The following is a 19136-nucleotide window of genomic DNA, read 5'->3' on the forward strand; positions in this document are numbered from 1 at the left end:
GAATTCTAAAAAGAAGATCAATGGAAAAAAACTGAATATGCAAATCCCATGGTATAATCATGCATTTTTTTCTTTTAACTTTTTCATTTATCAATTTAGTAGCACTCGCAAAAAGATGGGGAGCATGCCTCCTCCCCGTAAAAAAAGTTTTACGACCAAGAAAATAAGGAGAAAAGGAATGGGAACAAGTAAAATAATATATTATTTTCTGAGTATTTTAAAATCTATCCAAAAAATATTTTTTTGTAAAGCAAAGATCAAAATTTTGCTAGCATGTTTCCTTCTTTAAGGTTACACTTGCTCCTTCTAGCTTCTGTCATGCCTGTTCCTCTCACAATTTACGGCTCATTAAACCACTCTTCTTGTAAGTAGCTTAATAATGGCAGAGGGTCTCTTATTAAAACGTTTCACATTTTGATTTTTTTATTCATTTGCGGTCGGACGTTTCGCCGACACTATACCGGGGGACGGAACTGTTATTTATCGCCGAATATCCTGGGGAGTCTTCGGAACAGAATTTGGCTTTGATTTCATTTTATGACATCATAATAATGGCTTTATCTTCCACATCAGTAAGTACAGCTAGTGATCTAAAAAAAAAAACTATAATTTGTTGCATGAATTCGACGATTGAAGTTCAATAAGTATGAGGTTTTCACCCAGAAGTATTTAGATGGCAATCATATATTGTCCCATGTATTGAAATTTATGCTGGAAACGGCGCACCCGCACCTAGACCAACTCGGCAAAAGCTTCAGTCTCTGTAATCTGTATTTTGGTTGTTCCGCTGAACTGCGTTGGCTCCATCCACCCTAACCCGCGGGCGGGAGCCCAGGGGCTTACTGTGTATTAGACCAAAAAAAGCTTCGGTCTCTGTTATGTTGGTTGTTCAGCTGAACTCCGTTGGCTTCACTCACCAAATACAGAGACCGAAGTAACTTCTACTTCTAAGTTCTAGCGCGATCTGTACAGGGGACTCAATGGCCATATGTTATGTACTTAAGATCGGATAAAACGGGGAAGTGAATTTGCGCGACAGCCGAGGTAAATCACTGTTTTTGTTCCTTTTAACTTGATTTTTCTCCGTTTTTGGGCAATTAATGCCAAGACAAGAGGGAATATCAATTTGCATTTTGGTCGCGTTAATTTTCAAAATTTTTATTCATTAAATAAAGACAAAAATTGAAGAGCCCCGACGGGGGGATTTCGCATTGCAAGTCCCCTAATGGTGGCTGCACGCTAGCGAGCCGTCTGTGTACGAGGAGAATAAAAAAAACAAAAAATTTAAAAAAACTCCTCGAAACAGACGGCTGCCAGCTGTCTAACTGTGTATTTGACCATACTCACGGGACTAGGGTGATTTATGGTCTAAATATTTCTCCAAATGAATTGTGAAAACAGAAAGTATACAATTACCACGATTATATGGATGAAGGTCTAACGAGTGGCAGTTTCCTGACATCTGGGCACAGACTGGAACCTCAAAAAACGAAAAGTTCTCTCCTTTTACCCCAGTCTCGATCGGCCATTTTGTTACGATTTTTAACAAAAATGGCCGATTGAGACGGGGGTAGAAGGAGCTAGGAGAGAACTTTTCGTTTTTTTGAGGTTCCAGTCACTCTAGGCGACACCCCAATACTTACCCGTGTTAATAAACTGGGACTCCACTCACGCGCATTTGGGCCGCCCTAGCTTACAACTAAGCTTTGTTTTACGAAAAAATAAATATTCTTATGATTCAATACATGTTACTAAATAAATTTGTACTGTTAAATCGGTACTCACCGGTTCTTTTCTTGAATTTGCTGGCAATTTCCCACGCTTCTGGCTACAATTCTGCGACTAGCCCTGTCGCGGTAGACAGCTACATATGCAACTTTATTTATAAATGGAGCGCCCCTTACGAGAGTTGTTAATGCCGCGGAGAAATCGTTAGGCATTTTTGCCTGTGTTCAAGGCGTAGCTGTTCTATTTTTTTTTATAGGTATGAGATCGAAATCACAGCGAACTCGTATTTACACTCTTCCATGATGATTCCGAAAGAGAGGCGCATCACCCCCACCCACATGGGCGCAAATCCCAGGGGGACATGTCCCCCTCACCCAAAATAGTCAGGGGCACATTATGAAATGCCCCTCTACTATTTTTGGTCTTTTAATTCAAAAATCGAAATAAAACATGTATTTTGGAAGAGACGATCTTACTTTTGGGATGCCCTTTTTTTTTAGGGGGGGGGGCTTGTTTGCTTGTCAAATTTCTTTTGGTCAAGATGACCTTCTTTTAATTGGGGTGATAAACCTTTTTTTTTTTTTTTTTTGCTTGTCAAATTTTCCAGCCCCTAGTCCCCCTACCTTTGGGGAGAGATTTCCGCCCTTGCCTAACACTACTCTTGATATTGTTTGCGAATCTGCACGGGCGTCGGGGGCTGGGGGATGAGGGATGAGGAAAATCGGTGAGACGAGAAAAAAATAGAAGGGAAAAGAGGACAGAAATAAAGTGAACGAAAGATAAATTAATGGAAAAGAAAAGGGAGGAGAAAATAGTGAGAAAAGAGATTTTATGTGCCCATGCAAAAAGAAATGAGCAGAGGTTGAGATGTTGTCCGTTTGGGCAAATGTTTGTCTGTTTGTTGGACTGGCGCCTGTTGCAAAAATTATTAAGCTGATTGAATCGGGAAATGTTCCAACTGCTTCATGAGGATTTAGCGGTTGTAGGTATAAATCTGTATAAATCGCGCTCTAACGCTCTAAAACTGTGTTCCGGGCTGTGTTCTTAAAAGTTGTCCTTCATATTCATTTTCGCAAAAGAATATCAAGTTTTCAATCAATTGTCTATAGTTATCCTGTTTATGATAAAAAATACTTAGAAATTGGGTTAGGTTAGGGTTAAAAATTATCAGGGCACAAAATATATTTTTTCAGCTCGAGCGTCGAGCTGGCATTATTTGATCTGTGAGATTATGTTTTTAATGACATTCATTCTATTCACAGCAATATATTATTAAACATTGCCGCACGCGCTGTGTGCCGCATGAATTATAGATAGGTCTATACTTATCAGGTGAATGCTTTACCGCTTCACACTGATCATGCTGATACTGTTTTGTAAATTATAAAAAAGGGGAATTTCACCTTGATAAAAAGATTGTGATAATAAGAAAAATAATTTCAAAATATCGGTGAAGGTGTTATTATTTTTTTTAAATTGGAGTTAATAGAATTTCGAATGCTTGATTTGTGACGCCATAAACAAGCAGTTGCTCTATATTCTATGTAATATAAAATGCCAAAATTTCCCATTTTTAATGGTCCGTAATGACCCACTTTTTTCTTTTTGGAACGAGTAGGGGTATGAAGTTATCTATTGAAATACTGAATGTACAATAAAAGTCATTATCATGTATTTCTTGACATTTCATTTACTTTTTTTTACCATAATTATATCCTAAAGCTGCTCGCATAGGCCTACGCCATCACAAATAATTTTTTTTTTAATCTCACCTTTAATTTTTTTTTTGGGTGGGGGATGGATTTTCCTCGAACGCATACCAATTTTTCAAATAATTTTTTTCTGCTATTTTCATAATAAACTTTAAATGAATTCACCTTTGCACTACTTAATTTTTTCAAAGACAAAATTACATCTAGTCATCATCATCATCACCAACTTCATTCTCATCTTCATCACCACTACCACCATCATCATCATCACCGCCACCATCACCACCACCATCATCTTCACCAAGATAATTTTCATCATCATAACCATTGCCATCATCGTCTTTCTTTTTTTCTTATTTTTTCCCCTTCCAGTTCTTTTTTTCCCTTCATATTTTCCTCCTTTTTCAGAGGGGCACACCACCAATGTGTTTGATGTTGTATATAAGTTGGCGGATGCCTCATGAATTGAAATAACAGAGAAAATAAGGAAATGGAAAAAAGTAAGAAGAAAAAGAAGGATGAGGAGAAGAAAAAAAGAAAGCCAAACAAACAAGAAAAACCAATATCAAAATTTCGTAATAAAGTCTTCTACGTCAGTTTAATAATTATGTTTTCAATGAAATGAGAACATAAAAGAATTGAAACAAGTAAAAAGGGCTACATCATAGTTAAAAGAAATAGAGGGAAGCTCCGAGACAATAAAAAAGGGTAAAAAAATAAGAAAAGACTTTGAAACACTCACAACACGAGCATAATAAAAAAATTGGGAATAAGCGAGGACAAGTAGCTGAGGGACCCCCCCCCCTTATCTATCAAACTCGCATTTACAAGAACTTCTTACTAATCAAAATATTGCGAGCAAAAAGCACGAGCTGGCATTTTTTTAAATATTCAAAACTGATAGAGAGACACCTTTTAAACAATTCATGAAACATAATAATCATTCATTAGCTTAATCGAATCATTCGATTGCGAAAGGATCTGAGAATTTAGTGTTTTTAGGAATTCATTAGAAGCATAAATTTGTATCTCAACATTAAAATAAGATGGGCGCAATGCATGAGCTAAAGCTTTATATACCAATACAAAATTTGGACATTTAAAATATTTTCGTATTTATGAAAAAGATTGATATTTCATGAAAGCTCGAATCCCGAGGAGGAATATTTTTTATTAATTGACTTTTAAAAAGGCTGTTCTAAGCCCCATTTAATATTTGATTATAAGTCGAATAAAACAGTAAAAGCTGAAAAAATAAATTATATTTTATTCCATCATTATTCTCTTTCTCTTTAACCCTGGTTCCTTTTTTTCTGGGGGGGGGGGAGTATTTTGGTTTTAAAAAAGAGAGAAAAAAAGGTAATTGCTGGCTTGTGGACGGTAGTGGTAGGGACACCCCTCCCCCCCCCCCCCCCGTAGTTACGCGTTACGCCATTATTGGACCAAATGATCCTACATGTCCGAGGCGAAACTTGTGCAATCAATTAAACGTTATTTAAAAAAAAAATTAAAGCTTGCGCTGTTTAACTTCAATCTCTTTCACCTAAATTTACGATGAATGCTAGCGTTATGAAATATATAACTATCAACGTCTGGCGAAAAGAATAACCAACCGATCACCTGAGGAGAACGCGTACCACGTGATCTGCATATCAGCTCCGATCGCGAGTCAGAAGTGAAGAGCAACTGCCAAGAAAATCAAGAAAAAGTCGTCAAAATGTAAGTTTCCCTTAATTTCTTTCATTTTTTGTTGTTGCTAACAATGCATTTACACACTAAAATTTAAATTTAAATAAAAGAAACAAATTATAGCTTCTACTTGTGATATAATATAGAAATATCCTGTTCTCAAAGATTTCTAACCCAAAATACTACTGATATGCCTATGAGGTCCATACATGTAATGTTTGGACCTCATTGGTACTAGGAGTGGTTCCAGTCTGTGCCCAGATGTCAGGAAACTGCCACTCGTTAGACCTTCATCCATATAATCGTGGTAATTGTATACTTTCTGTTTTCACAATTCATTTGGAGAAATATTTAGACCATAAATCACCCTAGTCCCGTGAGTATGGTCAAATACACGGTAAACCCCTGGGCTCCCTGGGTTACATTCACCCATACATAGACTGAAGAGTTGTTGGCCCGTATGTATAGCAAACGTATTAGCAGTAACGTTAGATCTAGTATAACATTCGGCGGAAACCCGATTTGTACATAAATTTAAAAAAAATGTCACATTATAAAAAAGAAAGTACATTCAAACTTACGAAAAAATATATAAGAAAGTCATAAAGGGGCCTAAGCTTTCGATCCTAGCAGAATCTTCGTCGGAGGCAAAATGACCACAAAAATATATAAAATTCAGAAATATCGTACCTCAGACCGCAGTTACCGCTAATTCCTTTCAAATGATGATCGAAACATAGTCATCTTCGATCCTTTCGTTGGTCAACGTAAGTTGCCATCTTGATGACGTCATCATCCTTACACTTTACAGACGTATGTACCAGTCGCTATATATCGCGATTTGTGCCGCTGCTTTGCGCTTGTAGATGTGCGTGCGTCAGCGTTCTCGCCAGGATTTTTTTACGCGTGTCGGAAACCCGCCGATTGGGCGGTGGCCAAATTTGCACGTGATGTTTTGATTTTCACATGCGCTCGCTTTGATCCGATCCAAAGTCAAGTTTCATTGCCAATCTGCGAAGTTCAATAGATGATGTAATGCTGTTTTAATCGGCGGCAGACACCAACCTAAAACTGATATCGGCGAAAATATTGGAATGTTAAGTTGTTAGTTATCTCAAAATTTAGGGGTCTTTTTTTGTCTGGATATGTTTTAAACTGTTTTGACTTGTTAATGAGTTCAAATATATTTCATATACCTTTCGTTATGGACTCCCGTTCTCCGAGAAGAAATATAAATCACGCATTATTCGTAAATTTCTTACAACGGCGGAAAAGAAATTAAAACAGAATAGAAGTCACAAACATCTCGGATTAATTAACGATCTATCAGGACATTTTAACATTGTTTTGAAGTGTTAATGAGTTAAAATATATTTGATATACCTTTCGTTACGGACTCCCGTTCTCCGAGAAGAAATATAAATCACGCATTATTCTTAAATTTCTTACAACGGCGGAAAAGAAAATAAAACAAAATAGAAATCACAAACATCTCAGATTAATGAGCGATCGACTTGGGAATGTTTTAAAATTGTTTTTGAGGTCCTAACGAGTTGAAATATATTTATATATACCTTTCGCTATGAACTCTCTAAGAAATATTAATGATGCACTATTCTGACAACGGCGGGAAGGATTATAAAACAGAATAGAAGTCACAAACATCTCAGATTAATGAATGATATATCAGGACGTTTTAACATTGTTTTGAAGTGTTAATGAGTTAAAATATATTTGATATACCTTTCGTTACGGACTCCCGTTCTCCGAGAAGAAATATAAATCACGCATTATTCTTAAATTTCTTACAACGGCGGAAAAGAAAATAAAACAAAATAGAAGTCACAAACATCTCAGATTAATGAATGAACGATCGATCTGGGAATGTTTTAAAATTGTTTTTGAGGTCCTAACGAGTTGAAATATATTTATATACCTTTCGCTATATGAACTCTCTAAGAAATATAAATGACACATTCTGACAACAGCGGAAATGTAAATAAAATAGAACAGAATTCACAAACATATATCACTAAACAGATCACTTGGATTGTGAAGCGTCTCGGCTTGATAGGGAGGTATAAACCGGGATATAGATGATAGTCTTTAATAAAATTGTTGAAGATTCATGATATATTTGTAAAGAGTTTTGATGTGATATCGACATGATTTATGATATAAAATCATTCTTCGAAAACCAAAATGAAGCTCACAGCCAAAGCAAGTGATACCTCCTTCGACATAAGGTACATTATGTAATACCTTGGGTGACCCAGCTGGGCCAAGTCTGTCATCAAGACACTCGACAACAAATTGAGATAATCTGTCGAGATTTGCTGAACCATTAAATCAGGTAAACATAAGATAAAAATCGTTTCTCTTAGGACTCATTTGGGCAGCCACTGAGGTGATTTTAAAACATGAGCCACGCAAGCAATTGCCTTGGGTGGTGATGGACATTTCATTGATTTCTTTTTTTTTCAGCGACTTAACAAATGAAAAATAATAATACATATTCTAATAACTTTTTAAATCTTTGATGGATTTTCCTCAAACTTTCACCAATATTTATCATTATTTTTTTCTCTTATCTTTACTATAAACTTTTTGTCAGGGTGAACTCCCCCTTTAATGTTTGGTCACTTGAAAATGACACCTACGTATCATGAACGTGTTTTCAGTTGGGAAAATTTGGAAATATAAAAAATCACTTATCGTCTATTTCTACCATGCTTATCTTTTTAAGAAAATTGAGACTTCGAAAAAGTGTTTTTGACCATTTTCATCATTTTGCAATTCAAATTCCCTTTAGAAAGATGTTGCAAAGTCTTAGGGATATTTCGGATCTGTACGATGCAGGATCTAGGGGCGGGGGAGTTTTTTTTGTATGGTAGTTTTTATTTGACAACTTCAGTTCATATACAAAATAAAATACATATAAGAAATAGAAGTTTGATGTCTTTACAAATTGATAAATACCTTGACAACTCATAAATTTAACACAATTTTTTCCCCTTAAGTGTTACAATAAAACACAATGTCAGACATCTTCCAATACATAATTATAAATAACATTGATGATAATAATATGCATTAAGAATAAAAACTTCTACAATAAATTCAACATATTGATTTTTTTTTCCAGTGTCAAATATCAACATAAAAAAGAGATTTTCCAAATACACATTGGCATGACATAGGCCTATCGATTAGAAATACATAAAAATACATTTTTAGATACTTCTAATCGATGTGTCGATCATGCGGTCTCATGCCAACCCCCCCCCCCTAGATTATTAATCAATAGAAGAAACTGTATACACTTGTGAAAAACAATACAAAAAATTATAGTCTGTTTTAGATGAAAGAATGAAAAATAAACGTTGAAAACAAGCAATTAGCCGTCAAACAAATAACATTAACTTTACATCTCGCTCCCGCGCCCGGGATCTCTTTTTTCTCCTTTGACAAAATCATGCACACACGTGTCGTCCTAAGCCCCATTTCCAGGGCAGTTTATAATCACTCGCGTCGCGTGCGGGTTCGTAATCACTCGCGTTTTGAATTTTTGGCGATTTTTTTAACGGTGTCTTCAATGGGACAGACATGCAGGGAAAATAAAATGAAATTGAAATTCCAGTTTCGTTTTAAGCCGGCAATTAAGTGCCTTAAAATAAAATGTACTCGACTACTGTTTTAACATAACAAACAAGCAAATCAGCCATGTGGCTCAACTAACTTAGAATAGATCCGGACTTCTACTGTGTCTTATACGAGGACTCCCGAGTCGGAACTTGCCATATCTGCCACATCGATATTACATCGTATCATTCCCATATGCGGACATGCCTGCATGCAATGACCCCAAGGCGGCCGGACCCGGCCGCGGTCGGACACGACGTGCATCGGTAGCATGGAGCAAGCTAACGTGAGTCGAGCTGAGTTAGATCCCACGTTATATATGAGGCGCCGATTGTACCAATATTATATAGAACAATTATTTGTTACATAATCATTATTCATTAAATAATAACTATTATTTATATATAATTTACATTCTATTTGTAAATAATTACTATTATATAAAATAACATTTCTAATTATTTATATATAATTCCAAGTAATACTTCATTATTTGTAAATAATAATAGTTCGACATTCCATTATTTATAAATAATGATTATTTGTTTTTCATTATCTATAAAGAATAATTTTTGTGTTTCATTATTTATAAATAATGACACTGCATACTTCATTATTTATGAATAATTGCAATTCGTTTTTTTATTATTTATAAATAAGTTTGTTGAGTTTTCTATTATTTGTAAATGATAATTATCTATTAACAATGCCAGTGCACATTTCTTTATTTATAAATAATTTGTTGAGTTTCCCATTATTTATAAATAATGAAAATTCATCGTGTTTCATTATTTATAAATAACATTTTTGTTTGAATATCCCATTATTTATAAATAATCATTATTTATAAACGATTTTTACAGTTTGCCATTATATACAAATAATCGTTATTTATATACAAATAACCATTATTTATAAATAATGAAAAACAAATAATCATTATTTATAAATAATGAAAAACAATCATTATTTATAAATAATAAAAAACAAATTATCATTATTCATAAATAATGAAAAAAAATAATCATTATTTACAAATAATAAAAAAAAAAAATCATTATTTATAAATAATGAAAAACAAACAATCAGTATTTATAAATAATGAAAAACAAATAAGTATTACTTGGAATTATATATAAATAATCCTCGTATAAGACACAGTAGAAGTCCGGATCTATTCTAAGTTAGTTGAGCCACATGGCTGATTTGCTTGTTTGTTATGTTAAAACAGTAGTCGAGTACATCTTATTTAAGGCACTTGCCGGCTTAAAACGAAACTCGAATTTCAATTTCATTTTATTTTCCCAGCGTGTTTGTCCCATTGAAGACACCGTTAGAAAAAAAATCGCACCGAAATGAAAAAAAAAAATCGCCAAAAATCAAAAACGCGTGTGATTACCAACGCGACGCGAGTGGTTACCAACGCGAGTGAATATAATAAGCCATTTCCAGCAAGCTAGCCAACACTTATTGTTGTGACATGACAGCAGATCAGAATGACATGAGAAATTGAGAATGAACGTTAAGAATATTACTAAGAAAGTAATTAGCGGGAAAATTATGAGGAACAATTCATTTTATGAAAAAAATTTCTTGAAAACTATCGGAAAACGGTATCATGTAAAAATGAAAGGCTACGTCGGACCCGGGTCGCACCGCGGACAATTCAGTTCTAACATACATTGTAGCATGCATGTTCGGCTCAGCACGGCGCGCTTGCAATGCTAGTGTGGCTGCTTAGGCTTGGCTGGCTGGCTGGCTAGCCGGCTGGAAGTGGAAATGCGCCAGTTTCTATGCATGGATATTTTCCGGTCATCAATAATAAGATCGTAGTTTGTCTGTTGCCGAAATGATTCTGAAACATCCTTTATTTTTTAGGATTGATGATGAATGATGTAACAATTATTTCCGATGACTTTCCCCCACTTTTAATGATTTTTTTTTTTGCCTGTGTCGCTCGCGTTTTGCACATGACGCATATAGAGCTTGTGGAATTTACGTGTGTCGCATGCGACGCGTGTGTTCTACACTGGCGAGAACGTTGGCGTGCGTTCTGAACCTGTCGCTCGCATTGATTGGCCAGGATATCGAAAATTGAATCGGAAAGCCTTGATAAAAGCACAACTCGGGCAGCAACACACGGCTGCCATTTATTCCTCTCCGGCAGAAAATAAATCATCGGTAACCTATATTTTCGTTATTTTTGTAGAACTTATAAAGTATCAAAAGAAAGATTAGAGTCTAACAAAAATAGTGGGCCTTCGTTCAAGATAATATAATGTCATTTAGAATTCATAAAAATAAAAATCTGGACAAAACCCGTCCTCCGATTTGCTGACCTGATTACACATGCAGGCTCGCACTAACACACTACCGTCGGTGAATGGGGATGATAGTAAAATGTCAGAAATTGTTGAATAAATCCCCAGAAACGACGGTTATTCCTGTCTATGTATGGGTGAATGGGGATGATAGTAAAATGTCAGAAATTGTTGAATAAATCCCCAGAAACTACGGTTATTCCTGTCTAACCCGCACATGCAAGCCAGGCCAAGCCAAGTAATACTTACCTCGCAATACGTGTGAGTGGCCAAGGCAAGCCCAAGCTGAGCTTAGCTCCGCTGTGGCCATGGTGGCCGTTGGCGTTGCTGGACGCGCTGCCTCGGGTGCTGAGGCCGACGGAGCAGGGTGACCAGATTTCACAAAATGAAATACGGGACAAGGAAGAACATGAAGAAGGAAGGATGGGAAATGAATTAGAAGGAAACAAGAAAATTAAGAATGAAAGAAAGGGAGGAAAGATCAAAGAATGAAGGGAGGAGAGTGAAAAAAAGAAAATAATGGAAAGAGAGAAAGAATGAAAAGAAAAAGGAGAGGAAGTGAGAAGAAAGCAAAGAAAAAGTAAAAGATAGAAAAATGAAGGAAATAAAAAGGAAGTTTAAAAAAGGAAAGTGAGAGAAAGAAGGAAAGACTGAGAAAAATGAATAGAGAGAGAAAGGATCATGAAAGAAAGCTAGGATAAATTGGGAATAAAGATAGATGGAACAAAAAAAGGCAAGCAGGGAGGATGTATGAAGAAAGAAGGATAGAAAAGAAAGAAATATGAAAGAAAGAGGGAAAAAGTTCAAACGTAAAAAACAAATGATCCAATGATCTAACAAAAATCTTAATGATATTTGAGTTTTTAAAATGTATTTTCAAAATTGTTAGAAAACTAAAATGATTTAGAAATGAATAAAATTTCTAAGTGAAACGTTGTCAAACTTAAAAAATAGATGAAACATAGCGCCATCACACACGCATCTCTCATCCCATTACAAGTTCGCACGATCATACATGTAACAAGACTCAAATCCAAAGCTGAAACCACTAGATCTAGTTTTGGACACTCAATAACTTGCTCCTCCGAATACATACATGTACATCACCAAATCAGTAATCTGAGAATTCATAATCGGTAGATGCGCTGGTCTAAAAATTGGGATTGTCCCAGAAAACAAGGATATCCTCATAAACCAGGACAAATCATGTTTTGATAAACTGAGATTGTCCTTGTTTATGCGGACAGTTTTTTTCACTTACCCCGGCGGGACATAGACGGTAATTACGGGGATTGAGAGTGCTAAAAATAGATTCATTGACCTCAATTCCCCCCAGTTCACCATCTATTTTTCACGACTTGCCATCTTCCAATAATCTAACTTAAGATTAATCATAATTTTTTATTATTTCACAAAAATTTCCAGTTGATAATTTTCCCTAGGTATTCCTATGAGTAAGTGTGCCAAAAATCTCATAAAAATTTCAGACAAATATGTTATTTTCTTGGAAAAAACCTTGGCCAGTCATTTTCAGACTGAACAATAAAATGGTGCCCGATGTCTGCGCACCCATTCACTTTACACACGATTTAGACATGCTGCATTTTGAGGCCGTAACATGAAATGCCCAAAGTTCATTATTTTTCCGCCAGTTTGAGTAGGATTTTTAAAATGAATATCTGTCTATGTATTGCAGATGAAAAGTTTGTGGTTGGTTCGTATCATCTTTCACTAGAATCGTGCAGATACGCGCATGCGCAGACAAGGGGGACTGCGCACTTGCTTGGGGGACCTTACCATAATTCGAAGCAAAAATCAAATGATTAATAAATCAGATGTTCAGCTGTAACATTGAAATTGAATCTGGGATATTAAAAAAACAGAGAAATAGAATTTGTGGTCATGCAGGTATAATTTGTGGTCATGCAGTGGAACATTGTGGCCCAGTGGATAAGTCTTCTGACTTTGAAACAGAGGGTCGTGGGTTCGAATCCCAGCCATGGCGTAATTTCCTTCAGCAAGAAATTTATCCACATTGTGCTGCACTCAACCCAGGTGAGGTGAATGGGTACCCGGCAGGATTAATTCCTTGAATGCATGAGTGCTGAAAGGCAGCTCGAGCTAAAGCCGGGGTAATAATAATGATAATAACACGCCTCGGAATAAAATATTTCTTGATAGATGGCGCTATATAAATGCCTATTATTATTATTATAATAAATTGCATTACAAAAATCGGTCGCAATAGATGCATTCAACAGTGTATGGCATTCATCGGAGTTCATCTCTGATGTTGACAACTTTAAATCCATTTTATTTCCTTTTCAGATTTGTTAGGAAGATGAGTGAATTATATTTATTCCAGGAAAACAAGTCCATTCTGGAAAGTGTATAAAGTTAATTTACGGTATTGCTTTAACAAGTACCTCAAAACAATTTTCAAACATTCAAACATGTACTGAATGGTCATGGACTGAATTAATCTGTTTATGTTGATGATTTCTAATCCATTGCATTTCCCTTGCCAACTTTGTTTGGAAACTATGTGATTATATGTAGATTCGATTCAGTGATAGGTCAATACGCCATCATGTGACCATAGCTGAGAGGATCGCATTTGTTATATTCTAGGTTTTGACGTCACCTCAGTGAATAGAACTGTGTTGTATTGTCGATTGCGGCGTTATATTCACTAAGGTGACGTCACTTGCTGCTTACAAGTTGCGTAATCAGGTGGTTTATTTGATGTACGCGCTAGTGTTAACGTGTCGATTGCATGAAGAACGCACTTGATGTATTTTCCAAATTTTTCTATTATGACGTAGATGGATCAGAGCTGCAGCAAGAATTTCGGGTTAACCAGAGAGCCAGACGATAAATGCATTCTCTGACGGCGAATCCACATAGACTATATAATATAACAGATATTGCCTGGTCTATCTTTTTACTAAATAACATTTCAACTCCCCTCCGAAGCTATATTTTTCCCTTGGGAGAATATTTTCCCTCAGTGCTGCGCGCTTCGGGCAAAATATAATCTCTTGGGGAAAAATATAACTCGGGGAGAGGAAATATTACATTCAAACTCTAGGTAGACAATATCTGTGTACTATTTCTCCCAAGAAAATAAGAATTTATTATGAAAGGTACAGGTAATATATATTAATTCTATATCAATATGACCTCAAAACAAATTTTCTGAATGACCTTGAATTGATCTGTAATGTTGACTACTTTTGATCATGGTAATGCAGCTCTGCTCTGATTGTTTTCAGTATTAATTTTTTTTTCTTCAAGGGGCGTGATGGAAGATCGCTGATTGTGATGAAATCAAATCAGGAGCCGATTTTGAAATTGGTGACAAGCTTAGATTTATTCATGTTCTAGTCTCCCTAGCCTTGGCCTGCACCTAGATAGCGTAATCTAGATCAAAAAAATTCTGTCTTTGATGCCGAATGTTCATTCCAATCGTGATAGATAGAGATAATATTATGTGGATAGCTTCCATTCACAAAAAAATGCACTAAAAATGTAGAAAGAAACAAAAAAGAGCAAATTCACGATTCAATTATCTACATACCTACATTGATGCACATACATTTGTAATAATAGATTGATAACATTTTGTTAACCCACCCTTAGCCAAGATGCATGCACCCCCATCCCGCCCCCCCCCCACATGTTGGAATAACAGGAAATGTCTTCAATAACCACAACATATCTAATATTCATTCTTTTTTCTTTCTTGTTTTTCAGCAATTTTCAGCCATTGATCAAGCATGTGAGGCAGGGGAACAATTCTACAAGGTGTTTTATGAAAACTTTGACAAGAAGAGAACAGTAAGTTAACCACTCATTCTTTTATCTGGCCATTTTGTATTGTATGAACACTGTACAATGATGAATAATTACCTTAATGACATCACCCATCGATTGGTTTTGAAAAGTTTTTGATGTTCCATTATAGTAAAATGGACTTTTTAAAGAGATGCTTCTCAGTAATTTGAAGTTATTTGTGAAAATGTTGAGTACGATTTCTCAAAATATCGGACAAAATATATCACACAGAACAGAAATTATGGAGGAATCTATTATGAAAGGAAATGTGTGTGATTATCTCACAACATTTCATGCAAAACTGGTTTACTTTAATCTCTTCAAAAAGTTGCTGCTGAAAGCCTAAAACCAATTAGATTAGTGGCTGTCTTTTTGTTGGATTGTAACGCAGTGTACACGGATGGGTGTACAGGTACCCTTCACAACATTGAAGCATGTAGTGAGAATACATCTGGTTTCTTATTTTATTATAAAATCACAATACATCTTTTTTCCTTAATTACTCTTTCAAGCTCCTGGGTAAGCTATACCTGGAGAGTGCCACTATGGTTTGGAATGGCAATCCCGTATCAGGGTCCGCCGAGATCACAAAGTTCTTTGATAAACTACCGGTCTCGGAACATCGAGTGGACACGCTAGACTGTCAGCCTATTCCAAGTGAGTAAATATTAATAATACTCCTCTTACATCTTATTTGTGCATTTTATGCATGCATCATACAATTTTACTCTCTATAAGCCTATAGATAGCATAATAGCACGCACCATGATTGACAGTAGAAATTGAAAAATCAAAGAAATATTTAAGTGAAAAATAAATCGAAGCACAGGAAGAATGAGCACTTTTCAGAACTACAATTGAGATCGTAGGAAAGCTGAAGTGTTTGATTGAGGTTTATAGTCACATTTAAAAGAGAAACACTGAGATTAATGCATGGTGTTGAATACACTTTGGTGGACCAATCTCTTTGGATTATTAGACACAGAGGAGTGACATCACAATAAGGGCATAACTTCTGTATTATAAAAAGGCACACATTCATGCAACTGGGTGTATAACATGATTGTGACCTGCGTAAGAATAACTGAAACTGGTTTATTTTCACTTGGTCTATAAGCAGTTTGTCTTTTTAGTCTTTTATGGATATTAATTATAGGAAAAACGATGAGAACCAGCTAGATGAGACATGGGATCAACACATCCAGTGAAATTACAGTGTAACATGGCTATGTGCACGTCTTACGGTCACACATACAGCCTGCGCACCAATAATAATGCCGTCTTGAATTAACAAATATTTGACACCTAAAATTTGGGGATAATATCGATAGTGTCAATTAACATCAATTATTTTCAATAAAGAGGGTTGTCTGAATTGTTAATCGGTCTGTGAGGCATGGAATTTGCTAACTATTCTAACCTCGTCTTTTCTTTTTCTTTCTCTTCAGCTGAGGTTACAGACAACCAGACATCGGTTCTCGTCATAACCAGTGGGAAAGTCAAATTCGATGGAAAAGGAAACTTCCCTTTCGCTCAAAACTTTGTCCTCACACAGACTCCGAATGGAGTTTGGAAAGTAGCAAGCAGTTCCTTCAGGTATGAAGAATGACATTGGAAAGAGACTTGTGACGTTACACCTTGATCAGGCTGTAAGATGAATCTGATGGTGTTGCTTTGTGCAGAAATCCGCAAGTAATGTTGCTCCTATCCATCAGATGTTTACATTACATCAGGAGTTAATGAGACAATGAGCCATTACCATCAGCGAAGCCATTGTGTGAGATGGATTATTGGTGCTATGTCTACATACCTCTAACAAGCTACAAGGAAGGAGAGGATTCGATGACATACAGTACATGTCAGCATTCATCAACTTTGGATGGCCAAGTGTGCTTGAAGTCTATTGGGGATGATCCAGGCCCTGGGCTGTAACAAAGCTTAGCGATTGATCATAGGGCCAATTTCTACGATTAATTGCATTGATTGTGTATGATCAATCATAGATATCAGCCTTATGATCAATTGCAAAGCTTCATGTTACAGGGTCTAGGGTTGAAGATGCACAACCCTGTCTTAATGGAGAAACTTGCAACAGGGGCCCCTAAAGCTTAGCAATCGATCATAGGACTGATTTCTATAATTTATTGCATTGATTATTGTGTGATCTGTCATAGATATCAGCCTTATGATCAATTGCAAAGCTTTATGTTACATGTCCCCAGACAATAAAAGCACACAAACTCTCACTGATTTCAAGCAAGGGAAGTTAGTTTGTGTTTTCAACATTCCTATACTTTTTGTCTGCTTTTGTAGACTTATATTTGCAGTATCTTTTAATCATAAATGCCAGTATTCGTACAATTAATATGATAAAAAAGAGAAATGTACTTAGACAAATATTTGACAAGTTTAAGGTTTAAAAAAATAAGAAATTTGCAGATGTTTTTTTATATCCAACACCCAATTTTCTTGTGAAATTACACGTTCATCTAGGAAAATATTTTTTACTGGAAATACTCCTTATCACAATTGTTTTCAGACATACACATTTATATAATCTAGAAATAAGTTTGAGTAGTAATATGCACTGTTTGGGCTTACTAAAACTTTTCTTGTTCTTTCCAGGGCCCTGTAACACAAAGCATAGTGATTGATCGTGGGCATACTTTTATGATTGATCATACACAATAATCATGCAATAGATTGTAGAATCAGCCCTACAAGCAATCACAAAGTTTAATAAATAGGGTTGTGAATCTAATGTAAGAGAACTGTTACTAAAGCTGGTGTAAATTTAGAGCACAAGGGCCCGGAACACAAAGCTTAGCAATGGTAAATTGTTTACAGGAATTGAATAATAAAACAAACTTGCGCAGCTACAAGAAATCACTCAAAAAAATTTGGCCTTGTATGAAAAGACATGAACAATTTATTAAATGTTTTATCTTGTTTTTGTATATAAAACACATTGTAGTTTACACTTGTTTATCATTCAAGGGAAAAGTAAAGTCATGAAGGATGTTACAAAGTCATATGTCAAAATGACAATGAATAAATGAATGATGATGGTGGCGATGATAATTGTGGTGATATTGGTGAAATGTTTATGACAACGATGATGATGATGATAACGACGATGATGAAGATTATATGATGGTGATGATGATCATGGACGACGGAGCTAAGGATTATCCTTTGTTCTTGGGGGGACATCTATATTGCGTTCCCCCCCCCCCCCATACAAATGATAATACTCTGCTCTGACACCCATAATGAAGATGAAGATTGTGATGATGATAATGGTTTAGATGATGGTGAAGATCATGTCAGGCAATGATGATACTAATTTTCAAAATGAAAGAAGAAAAAAAAGGAAGATACAACGCCTACACACTACAATTGCAAAGAGAAAGAAAATCTTTCACTTTGACTGGATCAAAACCTAGACCAGTCACATTCCATCACTGGAACACATGAAAATTCAACCAACATATAAAATGAACTAGTTAAAGATATTTCCTAAGCAAGAAAGAAGTTCATGACCTATAAACAAAAAAGCTGTCATAGTACCAACAAATGAAAATTGCCTTTAGTAAAAGCAAATTCTTGACTTTGGTGTCCTAGTGATATTGTGAGGAGCAACTCTATGTATGTACTAAATTCTTCCAGTATGATTGCACCACAATGAATCACAAAATAGAGAATGTCAATAAACCTTTTTAGCTGAATATCATGGAGTTGGAACAATTGGATGCCAGATATATATTTTTATGCAACTTTATAATTATTTCCCGAAATAGGGGAGATAATTAAACCAATGAGAATATAGAAAAATATGCCCCCCAAAAAAAGGACGAAGAAAAACAGCAAAACTCCCCCCCCCCCCACAATAGTTTCTTTTCTGTACTGGGGAGAAAAAAATAAATATATATTGTTCATCCCCCATCCTTTTCATTTTCAATTATCTCTTGATAGTATGCTAGTACACAGAAATTTCACTAATATCCTGAATTCATGTGGCTCATAATACATGCGCCATCAACGTTGATTATCGGAAAGGGTTTGTAGGTCTACCAATTTTCCCAAAGACACATTAAGACACCATAGGCTGCAAGTGAGAATAAAAAAGGATTTAAGTGAACAAAGAATCCCAAGTGCATAAATGAATAAGGAAAAATCATTTGAATTATAAATAACATCCCAGGAA

General features: G+C 35.6%; 1 protein-coding gene across 1 annotated transcript; it reads left to right on the top strand.

Moving 5' to 3' along the window:
- The first annotated feature begins 431 nt into the window (after positions 1 to 431).
- On the top strand, positions 432 to 17893 carry LOC129261442 (NTF2-related export protein 2-like). The gene is made up of 4 exons (XM_054899503.2): positions 432 to 572; positions 14849 to 14932; positions 15442 to 15586; positions 16378 to 17893. Exons 1-4 carry the CDS (start codon positions 552 to 554, stop codon positions 16536 to 16538), a joined length of 411 nt encoding a protein of 136 aa, XP_054755478.2. The 5' UTR covers positions 432 to 551; the 3' UTR covers positions 16539 to 17893.
- Positions 17894 to 19136: the final 1243 nt, after the last annotated feature.

This window comes from Lytechinus pictus, chromosome 5 (assembly GCF_037042905.1).
Source record: "Lytechinus pictus isolate F3 Inbred chromosome 5, Lp3.0, whole genome shotgun sequence".
Taxonomy (NCBI): Eukaryota; Metazoa; Echinodermata; class Echinoidea; order Temnopleuroida; family Toxopneustidae; genus Lytechinus; species Lytechinus pictus.

Coding starts and splice junctions, on each gene's coding strand:
- LOC129261442 (XM_054899503.2), top strand. CDS start 552: ATGGCTTTATCTTCCACATCA. Junction 573..14,848: donor TGGCTTTATCTTCCACATCA/GTAAGTACAGCT, acceptor CTTGTTTTTCAG/CAATTTTCAGCCATTGATCA. Junction 14,933..15,441: donor ACTTTGACAAGAAGAGAACA/GTAAGTTAACCA, acceptor TACTCTTTCAAG/CTCCTGGGTAAGCTATACCT.